This window comes from Syngnathus leptorhynchus, chromosome 3 (genome assembly GCF_054491065.1).
Source record: "Syngnathus leptorhynchus isolate UIUO chromosome 3, UIUO_Slep, whole genome shotgun sequence".
NCBI lineage: Eukaryota > Metazoa > Chordata > Actinopteri > Syngnathiformes > Syngnathidae > Syngnathus > Syngnathus leptorhynchus.
The window spans coordinates 8,701,822-8,719,158 of NC_141197.1; the positions used below are offsets into that span (position 1 = coordinate 8,701,822).

General features: G+C 38.4%; 1 protein-coding gene across 1 annotated transcript in view; it reads left to right on the forward strand.

Annotated features, from left to right (window-relative positions):
• The first annotated feature begins 10,011 nt into the window (after nt 1-10,011).
• Nucleotides 10,012-17,337, forward strand: part of hsd17b12b (hydroxysteroid (17-beta) dehydrogenase 12b) — a 33,815-nt gene continuing 26,489 nt past the window's right edge. The window contains exons 1-7 of the mRNA XM_085908137.1: nt 10,012-10,302; nt 14,121-14,167; nt 14,302-14,377; nt 15,019-15,126; nt 15,298-15,362; nt 15,580-15,624; nt 16,036-16,070. Of these exons, the coding sequence (XP_085764263.1) occupies nt 10,128-10,302; nt 14,121-14,167; nt 14,302-14,377; nt 15,019-15,126; nt 15,298-15,362; nt 15,580-15,624; nt 16,036-16,070 (551 nt within the window). The 5' untranslated portion in view covers nt 10,012-10,127. The remainder of the gene's footprint in view (nt 10,303-14,120; nt 14,168-14,301; nt 14,378-15,018; nt 15,127-15,297; nt 15,363-15,579; nt 15,625-16,035; nt 16,071-17,337) is intronic.

The following is a 17,337-nucleotide window of genomic DNA, read 5'->3' on the forward strand; positions in this document are numbered from 1 at the left end:
TGACCTCAGTGAAAGTATTTGTTTTGAAGGGATTAGGTAACACAAATTGTTGCATCCTGCCAAAGTTATTAAAGGTGAAGACAATTTTCAATTTGGGCTACAAGTGTTGGCAAGTAACATGAAATATTACACCTGCTTTAGCAGTCCATCTACCTGGGCCATGGATTTGATGCCTCTAACTTAGCATCATTACTTACACATGAATCAAATCATGCTACATTTTGCGTCATAATAAAAATCCGACATGCTTCACATTACAATTCCCACGATAGACATACCGAATTACGATTGGCTGATTTGCTAATTCAGCATGATTATTTGTGACGTAACAGTCACATCCTCAAACTGACCATTACTATAAGGCATTGTCGGTTCTTCTAGCTATAAAAACCAAGACACAATTGGCAGCAAATTGTCAATATAATGCTTTAGGTTAAATGAAAGGATTCATTCACAGCCACAAGTGCAACTACATAGCACAAGTGTGAACCATTTTTCTTTCATGCTACATCTCTCCACCCCCACACCCTTAAATCACAAGACCTAAAAATGGCACAAGCACAGTGCAGTCTGCTATTTTTAGAACCCAGTAAAAGAACAGGATGGTTGCAGAGAGACTGAAGCATATGCACACTGGGCTATAAATACATACGCGAAGCATGCAGGTTTATTTACCCCCACCCTCTGAACAGACTCCTGCATTGCTAATGTGCATTATTTATTGTTAGCCCCTTGGTCTATTCCTATCCAACATAACTCTGTGGCAGAAATGTTTCTGAATGAATAATTGAACGGAGTTGTATTTTTGACCAGCTCTATCTTAGATGCAGTATATAAATAGCCCGTGTGCATCAAAGCATGCATGGATTTGTTAGGGACGTTGAGCCCCAGCAGTAGGAGCCTTGTTATGTAATAAGCATGTGACTTGGCACACCACAGCACCACTGCATTGAATGAGCCTGTGAGACTCTGAACCCATTGAGTGTTTTCAGACTGGTCGTACATTCACTGGCGGAGTAACTCGTCCAGGTAGCTTACTTACTGCATTTGGGAGACAAGAATTTACTAGGCTATTAACATACAAGCCGTGATGCATTCATCCCCTTGCACAGGTTGTCCTCTAAAATGATTTCATTCATTTCATTTTTGACGTCTAAGTGTACATTTTCGAAAGGGAAAGCCTGATACGATCCCTCATTCATTGTTCAAGTCATTGGCAAACTCTTGCCCAAAGTTTGGCATTTCTTCCAAGGCTAAACTTTTGATGATGATTGTGTTCCAATGCATGGTCTCACATCTGAGCTTGTATTTTTAGCACAGCACTGCCTAGTATAGTAACGGATGTTGCTGCAAGGTATTACATAATTCAGTGATAGTGACTTTTTATAGTTGCTGCAGAAAAAAACAGCGCAGGACCTGATTTGAGCCGAACATGACACGAGTGCATTGCTTCATTCACTAAAACATTACATAATGACCAGGAGGAGAAACTTTCACAGTATAAGTAAGAAGAACTTTAAAAGGATCAAAATGATTGGATTTGCTTGTTAAAGTCATTTGGGTTTGAGTACTTTATCTACAGTATTGATCGTGTGGACTATTTCATTTTTAGTATGAAAAATAATGTAATGCCATGAATTAAAAAAAAAAAAAACAATCAAGTGAAATGTAAGTCAGTAAATACATTTTTGAAAAAAGCTGAATCTTATCACATCATGTGGACGTAACTCGTCGCCAGGCAATCACAGGGCACATTGAGCCCAAGCATTCACACTCACACATTTTCAGTCAGAGTGGGAATCACACTACACTGGCTGGCTCTCACCTTACTAAAACCAACAAGTGAAATTTGCCGTGGTTGTTTGCGTTTGTGACCTGAATGGTCCTTTTACGGGCCGACAAAAGTTGCAAAGGTGACGAGACGCAGTATTGACTTCAGCACCACGGACAGTTCCACTTCAATGTTGCTGTATATGCAACTGCCGCTTCTTTCTTTCTCTTTCTTTCTTTCTTTCTTTCTTTCTTTCTTTCTTTCTTTCTTTCTTTCTTTGCAAAGGTGACAAGACGCAGTATTGACTTCAGCACCACGGACAGTTCCACTTCAACGTTGTTGTATATGCAACTGCTGCTTCTTTCTTTCTTTCTTTCTTTCTTTCTTTCTTTCTTTCTTTCTTTCTTTCTTTCTTTCTTTCTTTCTTTCTTTCTTTCAGCACTTATTGAGAGTAATTGCATGTTCTGTGTTTTTCTATTTTGCAACAAAGGCTGGAAGCTGCCGGATGCGCTGTCGGATCGTCATTTTACCCGATCATCTTTGTGCATTCAGTGCTATTGACCATTCACCATGCACCAGTGTACAGTAGTAGGCCACCTTGAGCAGAGAAAGCCGCAGCGGCAGGCATGTTGAGGATGGGAGTTAAAAATAGCATCATCAGTCGGCCAAGCGGTGCTCCGTTACTACGCGTTTCAGCATTCTGCCCTGTGCAGGGGGAGGCAGGGGGATGGGGTTGAGGTGGAGGGGTCTGCAGCCCTCCATCTCTTTCTGTAGCTCTGCATCATCACACGTGGAGGGGGTCAACACCTGGAGCCTGTGCGTGGCTCTGCTGGAGGGGGAAATCCAACCTGAAGGCTTTAGTATTTGTCCTCATGATCACCAGCTGAGGCGCATATTGCAAACATTTTACCTATCGCTGTGGAGCTTCCAATCACGAGGCAAGCCTGAGGTGTGCGCAAATAATAAAATGGTTTTCCCATTGTGACGGCAGAGAAGGAGGGGCTTTTATTTTATTCACGACATCTCGCTCCTTTGAAAAAAAAAATCATCCATGTTTGTTTGGTGCACTTTTTTTCCCTCTCTTTCTTTCTTTTTTTTTTTTTTTTTTGATCCACAATGGCCCCAGAAGCTGTGCATGGAGGCTCCTGCGTCCATCTCCAAAGCGGGAGATTCTCCACCTGACGTCAACACTGACGCAGCCATCAAGAGAAGGAAGTCACTTTTTTTTTTTTTTGACATTCTGTTCAATAGATACAATTGTGTTGGATGTCATTTGTAGAGATTAGATTTCTTTTGAGAAAAAAATTACATTTAATAAGCACTGGCCGTGCCTGCATTTTGAATCTGCAGAAGATGAGCATGCATTTCCACCCAGTGTGTTGAGGAGACGCCTCTGTGCACGCGCAATAACCATGCACGAGAGAGAGGGTGGGATGGGGGTTGAGGAGGGTAAATGGGCGGGGGGTGATGAAGGCTGCACACACGAAATTCCTCCAAGGAACCTCTGTGAGCTTTTCTTTTTTTTCCCTCTTTTTTTTTCATCACGCGCGTGCTAAAAATAGAAACAGGGTTGGATCGTGATCCAGAAATAGATAGGGGGCATCACTCCTATAAAAGGCACACCATTCAAGAGTACAGTGTGTGCACAGTAGGAAGAACCGAAAAGCACGAACACATTTTAAAGCAGAGAACAGTTTTATTTGGTCTTTTATTTTCCTGCATGGTGACACTCCTCAAGCTTGCATGGTGAGTATTATGGAACCTTTCTCTTCTATCTTGCGTCTTCCTGTTTTGCATCATTTTTGTCATTTTCAGTTTTGATTCATGCCATTGCTCCGTGTAGCTGAGAAGTAAATGTTATTGTTTGAGGGGGATCTTTTTCCACAAAGGGAATCACCCTATTAGGAATACTACGAGTAGATGTGGTGATGATTGCATGCATTGGCAATAGGGTGTTTGCTATTAGCTTTTTAATGGAAGTATGAGCTATTAAGATCGGATATTACAGCTTTAAATATATATGTTTTTGTGTCACGAGTGGGGAGCTGTCCTCCCATTGTGGTGCTGAAGTGCTCTTTTCCACAACGTCTGTATACACCACTCCGGGTATTACAAATACATTTAGTGCACTTTCATTTTTCACCAAACACATTTAGGGTGTATTTGTTTTGATAGATTTTTTTTCGGATTCAAATGTGATGACAAAGACCCCTCCGATTTATGATGGTGTTTTAGGTCAAACTGAAATGAAATAATCAAATAAAAATCTGCTCACCGCCTCAAATAGAGCTCGATAGTGACATTTGAGTCCTTATTTGCAGTTTTTTGTCCCTTTGTGCGCGTCGAGGCTTGAGTCGTGACTGCTGAAAGTGAGCACGCCGTGTGCTGCGTCAGTGGCGTCTGGCTCTGTTGAGCTCGAGACAGATGGGGGGGGGGGGGTGTAGTGGTGGGGCGGGTTGGATCGTGACCGGCTGAAAGACTCGTCCACGCATGAAAAACGCCTGGACGACTCCCGTGGAAACCGAGACAGAGGGTGGGGCCACTTTTTGCTCTAGGTTTTGGAGTAAAAAATATCCACAATTAATATTTATATACACACAGAAAATCTGGACAATGTGTTTCTGCACAATAGTAAAAAAAAAAGATAGTAAGATAGTAAAAAGCAATCCAACCACACAACCTATCATAAAAACAACATGGTTACTCATAAATATACAGTTCATGCGTATCAGGTATTTAATAGCATCTGGTAATAGGTGCTCTTTTCTGCAGCATTCCAATTGGTCGTTGACAATTGGTTCCGTCCAATAGAATCACAGGAAAACCTCAGCTGCGTGTGAAAGTCCACAACGCTTCTTTTTTTAATAACAACATTGCATGGCTGAAAAGCGGTGCCGATCCAGTGGGCTTCTCTCTCTCTCTCTCTCTCTCAGTCTCTCTCTCTCTCTCTCTCTCACACACACACACACACACACACACACAAACACACACACACACATAGACACACACACACACCCTCCAGAACCACAATAATAATAATGACGGTGATGACGAAGACCAGAGGAGTCGTGGACAAGAAGTGGATCTGGGAGTTGTCCGTTACGAATCTTTTTGCGGTCTGGGCTTGCTGTGCATATATGAAGATGGGAAGCCCTTACCCCAAAAAGCATTTGTGGAGGATGTGAACCTCGTTTTACAACACTGTTCTTTGGGCCTGGGGAGCAACATGTCTGTCTGTCTTTCCACTATCTAGCTGTCTGTCCCTTTGTCTCTCTCTCTCTCTCTCTCTCTCTCTCTCTCTCTCTCTCTCTCTCTCTCTCTCTCTCTCTCTCTCTCTCTCTCTCTCTCTCTCTCTCTCTCACACACACACACACACACACACACACACAATCACACACACACACACACAATCACACACACACACACACTTGGTGCCGCCGGGTGTCTTGTGAATAGTAACACCAACCATTATACACGAATGGTGGTATCGGTTCCAATGTTCCCCATAGACATACTTCATGCTAGTTATTGGTCTTAGTCCTAGTGACCTTTTATACTCTTTCCAGGACCAAAATGGCGCGGGTATTTTCCGAACCGTAAAAGTCAGCAGTACCTTTCAGGGATATTGTACTGCAGCGTATATGAATAATTTTACGTGCATGTGTAATGCTTGTCAGGTGAATGCGCACGATGTATCAAATCCTGCAAATTCTGTTTGTGCTGTGGTGTAATTTGATAGAAGAGCAGATGTAGGACACGTGGTCTATTTCTAATCATGTAACTATAAATAAACATCGCAGTAATTATATTTTGTTCATCAATTCCACCCAATCAATTGTACACCACTCACCAACTAGTAAAGAAATGATTTTCATTATTTGTGTACAGTACGGTGACATTGCTCCAGAAGTGTTGATATTATTGTTTAATTTATTAAACGATTGGGAAATTAGGATAGAAAAACACTCATCTGTGTCTTCTTGATCCAGTCATCATTAAATTAATCTGAATAACTCCAGATTTGATGCCAGGCCTTTTAACTACTCACAAGGATATGTACAGCACTGTAGTGTGACATATTATTCCCACTTCTAAATTTCAGTTGGTCAATATTTTTTTGTTCATATGCATTATTAAATCTATATAAGCTGTGCATAATTGGTTTCTCTTTATTCATGCACAAATATTTGATGTACATTTTACTGTTTGTCAAACAGGTTCGCACAGTTTTGGAGATGACGACTCATGCGGCTTGAATCACGGAAGCACAAAATGGGAATGCTGCAAAAACAAACGTAAGGGCCAAACCCGTCTTCCTAAATGTATAAGATACAGTAGTTTATGTTTGCTAAATATTAAATATAAATCATCCTTTCCAGACAGTGCAAAAAGCTCATCTGGCTCTTTTCAAGAGGATATGTCTTCTTTTTTTTAAGACAAATCACTATTTAAAAACGTCAATTGTTTAGCTGTCTTATTTGAATGTACACACACACAGAGCAGATGATTTTATGTTGTTTATCTCACTTCTGAAAGAGACCTAATTTAACTGCTCAAAACATTTTCAACATTTAGCCCTTTTTTTTCTCTGTGACCTATTTGAGTCTCATTTTGTATGTTTGGCTTTTGGCAAAGGAATTTACGTTGCAGAATAATTGTCCGTGAATACTTTTTGTGCATCCCTCACTGATAAGATTTGTTTTTATGTGACTCCCAAGGTCACACATATTAAAGAATGCAGTGCAGCTTTGACACAAAGGCTCTCATCTATAATTCCTTGACATTGCGTCCATATATAGAACATTTGAGGTTTATGATGTGAACTGTCAATATTTTTGCCCTTGTTGGACAGGTTCTCGCGAAGTAGCGGAGATGGGGAAAATTAGTGACGCACAAACATTCAGAGGTTCCCCTGCTGGAATAGAAACACAGTATGGTAAGTACTACAGTGGAGATGAGAAATACCATATTTTGTAGGAAGAAACATTATATATTTATTTGTACTTTTTATTTTTGTACATTTTATTATGAAGTTTTACTAAGTATATGTTTTGTGTGTGCAGTGTGCATATGTAATTTATGTTCCAAGTTTGAATTTGTGTTTTGATACTTTTTTTGTCATGGCCATGTTGCTGGTGTGTAAAATGATAATTATTCGTAATCCTACATATGGCACCCTTGCTCGGCAGGCATGCGTAAAATGATAGCTAACACATTTCATGGGAGGAAAAACAAATATTTACTGGCAGTCTGTACAGGCTATGTGAATTTTCAGTGTAGTGCAAGGTTATGTTTTTGTCCAGTTTTGAACTGCCTTAAATTGTGCTGAATTAATCTCGGGTGTTTTTTTTTTTTTTGGTTCAATATCTATAGTTTGGAGCTATCCTTTAAGTTTAATTTAATGTATTTTTGCTAAAGCAATTCCACACCTTGGAATGTTTTTCTATATGTATGATGATTTTTGATAATCCAAGTAAAAAACAAGATTACCATTATGCATCAAACATGTAATAGAAATAAAATGATTAAATGAATGATGATGAATAAAATGAAAAGGCCTTTATACATTGTGTGTTGTTTCATTTATTATTATTTTTTTAAGCCAAATGTCTTATTTCAAGATGAGTGTTATTCAGCTGTCTTAACATAACGCAGAGGTGCCCATACAGACCTTTGAAATCTTATTAAAAAAATAATAATAATAAAGAAGCAAGTCAAATAAATAAACTGAAAACTTGAGTGTGCTGAATTTCTCAATGTTAGAGCTTTCCCCATCTGGGAAAAATAAAGGAATAGTTTATCTTATCTTTTGGTTAATTGATGCATCTTTTAGGAATTGACACCTTGTGTTGTTTTGTCAAAGTCACAGGGCAATCCAAGATGACTTCATCAGTCACACTCACTCACTCACATGAAAGATGAGGACCACTCCTCTCATGTGTGTGCCTACAAGCGCCGACGGTTATAATCAGCATCTGCTCTGTTTGTGGATGAGATGGTGCTTTAATCTAACTTTCATTCAGGTTTCCTTTGAAAGCTCAGAGGCAAACAGTTTAGACTCCTGTTTACCATTGCTGCATTTCTATTTTTAGTATCAATGCTCTTATATAACGCTCTCGCACACATTATGGACCCATGCTGTCTGCTCTACATGGCTGCATTGTACATTGTAGTCATTTCTTCTGATTTTAGAAAACACCAAGAGTTGGGAAATCAAACTCACAGGAACAAAGCACCATATGAAAACCCCATATTACAGTTTTGCAGGTCTTTGCATATTAGAGTCTGTTTTGTATCCTTGAAAAGTAAAGTTTGCAGCTTAACCTTGTGAAAAACACCCCCTCCTCAGTCACAGCCGTTGTTTTCACTTGACAGACTTATTTCATGATTTACACATCAAAACAAAAATACACAAAGTAATTTCCAATACAAAAAAAAAAGCATCAAAAAGGATTGCTTGTTTGTTTATTTTAAACATACTATTGAGTGTATCAGGAGAGTACAATTGTCTTCTCACCATTTCCGTCGTCACCATTACACCATCATGGCTATCATTTACCATATTTAACTGATGTTCAAGCCTCAACATCAGTTTAATAGCTACATTATATCATATTGTTATCATTATTTATCTTTTTTATTTGTCTTTTCAAATTATGAGTATGATGTTGTTCTTCGACTTTTGTCTGAGTCCTTTTTATACCTATCTATAATTGTTTCTTTATTCCTTTTGTTGGTTGAGATGTGTCTGTACTATATACTTCAACTCTTCCAAAATACATTCCATACCTTCAGCCCCTGAACAAAACCACACTGAACGGTAATTTTCAGAAATGTGCTGCTTCTGTTTTGGTTCCAATTAAGATTCTCCTCTGAGACCATATATTCCCTCTTTGTTTAACCAGATTTTTTATGATGCAGGTTGTTTCGTGATTTGAACAGGATTAGCGCTGTTTTCAGATCCATTAAGTCCAAGAACATTAATGCCCGTTTCTTAATAAATTATGGATTGCTGTGGTCATTTGATCAAACATTGTTTGTATCGCTCTTTTTTTTCTTTTTGCTGGCAACACAACGTATGTTAAATAGAGTAAAATGAATCCACAATAAAAAAAAATTATAGTTCTATGGTTAAGAACATTTATTAAGACACCAATGTTCTTAATTAATACAGTAATTCTGGATTTCTTTTTTAACCTTACTTGATTTATGTGGATTTCCAATATAGTTTTTTGTCAACTATGTTGTATTACACATACAAATTGGTTCTCATACACTCTTTCAAATTCCAAATTCCCCCCCCCCCAAATCTGTTTGAGTGGCTTCAGCAGGGGAAAAATGCATCATATTTTAACAATCATTTCTTCTGAGTTAGACGATCTTATCTGCAATTGTATAGGTTTTTGTCTGATGGACGAGATGGGGGCTCACCCACGCGTGCAAATTGGCTCCTGTCATTCTTCAGCCATTGAAATTTGAGAATAATACTTGTCAATAATTGTGCATTTTTGCACATGTCCTGAATGTTGTTAGCTACCTAAATGTTGTACAGAGAACGAGATGTTTCCTTGTTTGGCATGCTCAAACTTGGCAATAAAAATTGATTTGAATTTGAAATTTGAAAATTCCATCCCTATGATTCCCTACTTTTATACCGTTCCATTTTTTTCCAGTAAGATTTGTGGTTTATGGTCTCAAACGCTTTCTTGAGGTCAATAAACACTCTCATTGCAAACATTTGGGGAAAATTTGATAAAAACGATTTAATTCTTTAAAATGTTTGATATGATAGTGTTCACATATGTATAAATAAATACCAGTAATATTGGTTGATTTTTCTTTCAACTGAACTTGAATGCATCTTTTTGCTTTTTGCCTTCAGAATTTTCAGAGAACACTGTTTCAAGATTTCTTTCTATCTAAACTTGATCTGCACTACCCTCTTGTGGTTGTCACATCATCCCTGCCAGTTTGGGTGCTACACAGCACATATACAAGAAGGTGAATGTGGTGGAGGGGAGGCGCAACAAAAGTGTATGTATTTTGCGTGTTATTGTATTAGTGTAAAAATACATAAGCCATTCATTCAACCATCCTTCCATTTCCCATACCACTCGGTCACTGTCCATTAATTATAGTATAAAGATCAATCAGCAGCAGAGGGCAGTAATGTTTACATTTGTTAGTATATACTGTCGGAACAAATATCAGAAGAAGAAAAATATCCAATCACACGTCGATTACGACCAACCCGGAAGTTACATACTCCATCTCGTGTCAATTTACTTGCACTTTGTTCACTACGAGACACGTTTACTTATTAATAAGCACAATCGGTGTGCGTTTTTGGGCAAGCATGACCCCCACTGAACATGTGTTTCGGGCCGTGGAGACGCCGCTGTTCTGGCTCGGAGCTGTGACCGCGGCCTGGCTGTCAGTGTGTTCCGTTTATCGGCTGCTGGCCGGGATCAAGGTGTGGGTGCTGGGCAACGGGAAGCTGGTATCACCCGCTAAACTTGGCAAATGGGCCGGTGAGTGTTTTTAGATCCCGCACTGTCCTTGTAGTAGTAGTGATTGATGTACTCGTAGTAGTAGTTTGTGTGTCTGTGTGTATTTTATTTATCTGGTTTACTTCTTGAATGCATGTGTAACATTTGTTCTTTGATTTAATGAAAATATAAATAATACTAATAATAACAGTCACATAAACATTTTGTTAAGACACTTGCAATTATGATGATTGAATATGCCAAATACAATGGTCTGTAAATATCTATATTCATTGCAATCATTTAAGAAAATATTTCTTTCCATACTTTGCCGAAAACATTTATGGTTTTTGTGTATCTATTTCAAGTTTAAACTGAATTCACACTAGTGCAATACATTGGACAATGTATGGAAAACATGAGATATTTAACATAAACTTGAGTGTGACAATCGTACTGTAAAGATATTTGTGGCTGATTCAGATCACAGATGGGTTTGGGCTGATAAAGGCAGAATGAGGAAGGTTTATGCTAGGCAAAGAGAGCAGCTGCTACAATGCCATTACAAACCAGCAAACAGGTATTTGAAGCTGCCGGTGCCTCTGGAGTCCCACAAACCTCAAGGTGCAGGATCCTTGAAAGGCTTGCTGTGACCAATGTGTGAAGACCAATTTTCAAACAGTCTTGTTTACTCATGAGTGTCGTGCAAGATGGATGGAGTAGTGGATGGCCGCTATGTCTGAATAAGGCTAGGATGTCAGCAAGGAGGTGGCAGAGTCATGTTTTGGGCCGAAATCGCGGGGAGAGAGTTGGTAGGCCCCTTTAGGGTGCCTAATGGTGTGAAAATGACCTTGTCAAAGTATGTAGAGTTTCCACCTGAGCACTATCAAAAAGAAGAACCGTGCCTTCCAGAAAAAAAGGTTTTATGGATACAATAATCGTGAAGGTGATATCAAACTAAGGTTTCTATGTTAACATGTAACTTGTCACGTTAGGATCTTTTTGATTGAACGAGATTTTAATTCAGTGAATATGACCTCCTAATGTTGCAAATTCAACCCAGACCATCGTCTGTTCTTTCCAACCTATAAAATATTTTGAAACTCTGTTGTGCATAATAATTTGGAACAGTGCATTTTGAGTTGTCTTCATTTTTTGAACAATTTACTCTTTTCATTGGGAATTGATGACTTTTATCATACTGTCATTTGCATTGACCATCGAAGGAAATCAGAGAAAAACACATTTTGCATAATAATTTAAAACACGCACGTATTCACCCCCTACGAGCACCAACATAAATTTTGTAGATGTTTTGTAGCTTTTACACAATTCAGCTAATGGACCACTAAATGTAAAAAAATCTAAATATTTTAGATTACTGATGTAATAAGATGAATAATACGTTCATCAATCTGTTTAATGCACATTAGTCTGCTGGAGAAACCGACAATCTTGAGCGTGTGAGTTGAGGTCGACTTTAATCTCTTTTTGTGAGGCTAAAAATAGAAGTTGGCAATTCTTTTTTTTTTTTACATTTTTGATTACGCATGCAAAGCAAGTCAGTGTGCAGTGAGGCAAAGGAGCCCGTTAGCCTCGTTTGCGTCCTCATTCACAAACTTTGCCTGACTCAAGTGGTTGCGATTGAGCCGCCAGCTTTATTATGTAACAGGAATCGAGCCATTCATAAAGTTTCACATCAGGGGTTGGATCCTTGGCGTCCTGGTTCATCAATTCCAGAATGTGTGTGTGTGTGTGTGTGTGTGTGTGTGTGTGTGCGTGCGTGTGAGAGAGTGGCTATGATGCATTTTGTATAGTCATTGACTATACAGTGAATACACACACATTTGCAATTTGACATTCACAAATTCTTCTGCGCAGATTTTTTTTTTTTTTTTTTACCTATTTCTTCTTACTTGCATGGATGAGAATTTTCTGCCGACTGTTGGATTCCTGACTTTTGTGGACCAAAATGAGCACTCTCAATATAATCGCAAATCTGTTGAGAATTTTCCGGATGATCACTTTGACATCCAAGTTTTAGGTTAGCTTATTCTCTAAACCGCTTATCCTCACTAGGGCATTCAAAATGTAATACAGTTCACCATTTTAATTGCTTTTATACTCCCATCTTGGTAATAAAGTATTACACATGTCTCTCTCCACAATAACTAATGAAGCCGTAATTTATTTCCAATTGTGCTTTTAGAGTAATGTTTATGTCGTGCAATTGAACAGCATGCAGATTTTTTTTATCCCGACTATCCCAATTGACTGTCATCTTCTAGACATAATAAAAAAAAAAAGGAAAAGAAAATTCAGGCAAATTGTTCTGGAAGTGAATTTTTAAAGGTTCTTAGCTCTGTACTCTGCAAAAATCACCCAGCTTATTTTTATTTTTGTTGATATCAAATTGTCTTTTGTTGACACCCGTAATAGTAATATCAGTGCAGCTCGTCTGCTGCATTTGTGGAGTGTGTTGTGACACCATTCGCCATTGTTTCACATTGTGTCAGCGCAGTGCCTTGAACATGAGCACGGAGTTTGGTACAGTGATGCTTCTGTTCCTGGTAGAGAGTCCAGTTTGAGCCCAATGCAGTCAGTGCTTCACTTCGATTTGAATCGTTCCCTCTGTTATCAACAGAAATTCCATTACTTCCCCAAATATCTTCGCTCTGACGCACTGACAGTGGAACGTAATAAAACAAATTTTCCTTCAAATCTGTCTAGCAAAACATTTTTTCTTCTTTTACTTTACTATCTGCTACCAATTCAGCCTTGCAAATGAATATTGGTTCTCATTTGCCTTGCGTAGATCAGGAAATGTTAAATAAATATCAACATTTTAACAGCATTATGCTTTTTTGTGTCGTAATACAAGCTTGCAAGCCGACTTCCTAAAATTGGCTCTATGAAGTCAATGTTAATTGTTTTGAATGATTATTTGATTAATGAATTAATGATTAAAATGATTAAATATTTGAAAGAAATCACAGTTGCCTTTCTTAGTGAATTGATTTTTTTTCTACTGTAAATTTGCGTTGGAAAGCTGGCAAAAAATGTTTCCCCTCATCCATCCATGTAACTGTTTATTTTGAAAAACGTCTTAAAATAACCTATCATCTGTTTCCCTCTCATTGCGCTTGCAGACGCTCTCCCACTCCTCTTCTCTGTTCTATTTTTAGCTGCCCCTGGGATCTCCTGTGTTGATGTTTGTCATTTTCTCTTTCACGGTCCCCCTCTCTCACTTATGTTTGATCGCACTGCAGCCCTGGAGAATGCTTGCAACCATCCATACTCTGAACGACCATACTGACAAGAGATGGAAACAATCGAGGCTTTGTCGTGGTTAAAAAAAGAGAGGATTGTAAAGAACACAATTCTGTGTTTTAGCCGCTGCAATAAGAATAAAAATAGCTACACTCTGATGTTGGCAGATTTATTTTGGCAAACTATACGATACTATTTTCTTTCTGTTTTAGTATTATTTTCTTTAGGGAATGTAAATGAAAAAGCCCACGTGAGCTTGACAGTAGACAATAGCTGTGGGATTCTTTTACGTGGCATAAATTCAATGTACAGTATGTTTATTTTTCTCATCCTAAAAGTGAATTGCTACTCAGTAGAATCTAGAACGCTGCTAGAGGCAAGTAAAATTAAACACGTACGTATGTCTCGCTAAAATGCACTGTTATTAAAATGATAGATTACAGGGGCTCTATTTCATTCTCTACTTTATTGTAATATAATGTCCAAGAGCTGTTTTATTGTAGATTGAGTACATTCTTTCCATGTTATGTGACTTCACAAAATGATTTGAAATTAGGTCTTCTTAGTCACATTATTATTTTTGTTCTCAGTTGTGACGGGAGCAACAGATGGTATCGGCAAAGCCTATGCAGAGGAGGTATACACACACACACACACACACACACACACACACACACACACACACACACACACACACACACACGCTATGTGTAGTATAATTTCTACATTATCTAACTAACGGGACAACTTTTTATGCTGTACTTTTCTTAGCTGGCACGCAGGGGCTTTTCCATTGTGCTGATTAGTCGTTCTCAAGAGAAGCTGGATGAAGTTTCCAAAGCAATTGGTAAGGAATCAAGTTCATAAAACCTCCAGACATTTATATTCCGAAAAATTAAATGAATTTATATTTTTATTTCTTTTTATGATCAACTCATATTTTTCCCAGCAGTTTAATTTACCAATGGAATACATACAACATTTACATTTCAATCAGGGGAATGCATCAAAAGTTTTTGGCTGCACAGCATTTATTAGTTACCATCACATAGTCTAATCCAAGGAATATGAACAATTTTACTTTGACCAAAAACAATAACAACGCTGTTTTGACGTGTTCTTTATTATTACGGTTGCTGCTTGCAGTTGCAACCTTGCTGATCATTTAATCATGGTGTGGGGTAGGGAACTTCAGTAAAGATGAGAAATGAAAATACATGTTCTAAATAGAGTACTGTCATTTAAAAGAGAGTTTTCACAGAATTTCATCAAAATGTACGCTTCAATTTACCCACCCAGCCTCTTCTAGGAAAGTTTTCCCTCATAGACTAAGAACTATTTCTTTCGCTTCTCTTTGGATGCATTTATTTTCACACATACTGTACAATAGCAGTCAGATTTTTGGGCCCACTTGCTCATCGTCTCAATGTGACGGTGGTCCCGAACATTTATAGTTCTGAACGTGTACGTGCTCATTTATACCCACAGAGAGCAAATGTGGGGTGGAGACAAAAACCATTGCAGCAGATTTCAGTTCTGTCAACATTTACTCCAAGATTGAAGGTGCACTTGCAGGACTGGAGATTGGAGTGTTGGGTAAGATCCGACCTTCACATCTAGAACAGTTTGGATCAACATCTGCTCTTATGAATATGTATTATCCATGATTCTGTTGCCAGCAAATGTTTCCTCTTTAGTCTTCTGCTGCCCCCCTCTGGTTGCATTGGGGAAGAACAAGGACTAAATCTTTTTTTTGTATGTCAACAGTGAACAATGTTGGAATATCCTATTCTTACCCAGAATTCTTCCTCAGCGTCCCCAACCTGGATACTGTAAGTTAGTCTCCCAATCATTAGTCTCTAGTTGCCCATGAATGATTCATGTATCTATGAAGGAAGCAAAAGTTTTGTTCACACTGCAGACATAATTTGCATATGAAGCATTCATTATCAGTGTGTTATCTTCGGTTCTGTATTATTCGCACTGGATACCACATTTCTTTGTACAAACGCACACATTTAATGTCTTGCTCTGTTATCCTTTTTCCAGTTCATTGACACGCTGGTGAATGTCAACATAACATCGGTGTGCCAGGTAAGTGCTGTAAAGTCGAATCTTGTTTGAAAAAGGTCATAATTTGTCATGTCTTGTTTGGCCAGCTGTCTTTGTTCTTTATCTTTGACGTGACTGTCCAACATCGAAATCATTAACACACTCAAGCAAAAAGGATTCACTGATTCACTTGATGCATTCTCAATTTCTCTTTTTAGTTGTTCCAAGAGCGACAACCCACTTAACACGTCCACTAAGAGAGTATTTTAGTGAATCTTCAAACTACCTGCACATCTAGTTTTGTTGTCTTCATCTCTTTGTCTCACCACACACAACCCACACATGCACTGACAAATGGACAAGCACTTCTCCCACACATTTGGATCCTTGCTTTTATATTTCTGATTTTTTTTCACTTGTTGACATTTTATTTTCTCTTTGTCACACTACTAGATGACAAGACTTGTTCTGCCTCAAATGGCTGAGAGGTGAGAGATCTTTGTTTTTTTTTGCCCAAGCCAACAATTTTACAAATGGACATTTGCCACTGTAGCTGTTGTTTACCGTCCGTGTCTTGTGCATTTAGTCTAATAGCTCCCAAACTACATAATATAGACACTACGTATAGACCCCTTTCCATGTTTGTAAATAACAATAACTAATCAGGATGCTCGTGCACGGTTGTCGCAGAAAGAACCAGAGACTACATTTTGCTGGTCCTTCCTCCATTCTTCGTCCAGGACTTGAGCACCCTTTCGCCTTCCTTCCTTCTGCCGTCCTTATTGTGTGAAGGCGAAGGCCTTCACACATATGTTATTCTACTCCATTCACTTTATTATTGTGTGAAGGCGAAGGCCTTCACACATATGTTATTCTACTCCATTCACTTTATTATTGTGTGAAGGCGATGGCCTTCACACATATGTTATTCTACTCCATTCACTTTATTATTATTGTGTGAAGGCGAAGGCCTTCACACATATGTTATTCTACTCCATTCACTTTATTATTGTGTGAAGGCGATGGCCTTCACACATATGTTATTCTACTCCATTCACTTTATTATTATTATTATTATTATTATTATTATTCTATTTTATTCTCCGCGATTTCTGTCCTTCTACTTCTTCCACACAATTCAACCCATTCACTCCATTCCACTTTTCACTCATTCCAACTATTCCCGAGATGAGCGCTTCCATTTTTGGTATTCCGAAAATTCTCCGATTCCGCAAAATTCCCAAATTCCCGACAAATTTTTCCCCATTCATTCTCAATGGCACATTCAACGTTTCACATTCACGTCATTCCAGTTTCAAATTCACGTCATTCAGCACATTCACATCACATTGGGAAAGATTCTCAACATTCCCTAAATTCCCACTTCCCCAAAATTCCGCCAAATTCCCAAAAAATTCCCCAAAATTCCGTTTTTCACCTCTAAATTCCACGTTTTTCAACCCATTCAACCCATTCCAGTTTTCAACTCTTCATATTCTTCCACGCAATTCCCCAAATTCCCACTTCCCAAAAATTCTGCATTTTCAAATTTGAAATTCCACCAAATTCCACCAAATTCCCCAAAATTCCGTTTTTCACCTCTAGTTTCCACATTATTCAACCGATTCAACCCATTCCAGCTTTCAACTCTTCATATTCTTCCACGCTATTCCCCAAATTCCCACTTCCCAAAAATTCCGCGTTTTCAAATTTGAAATTCCACCAAATTCCACCAAATTCCACCAAATTCCCCAA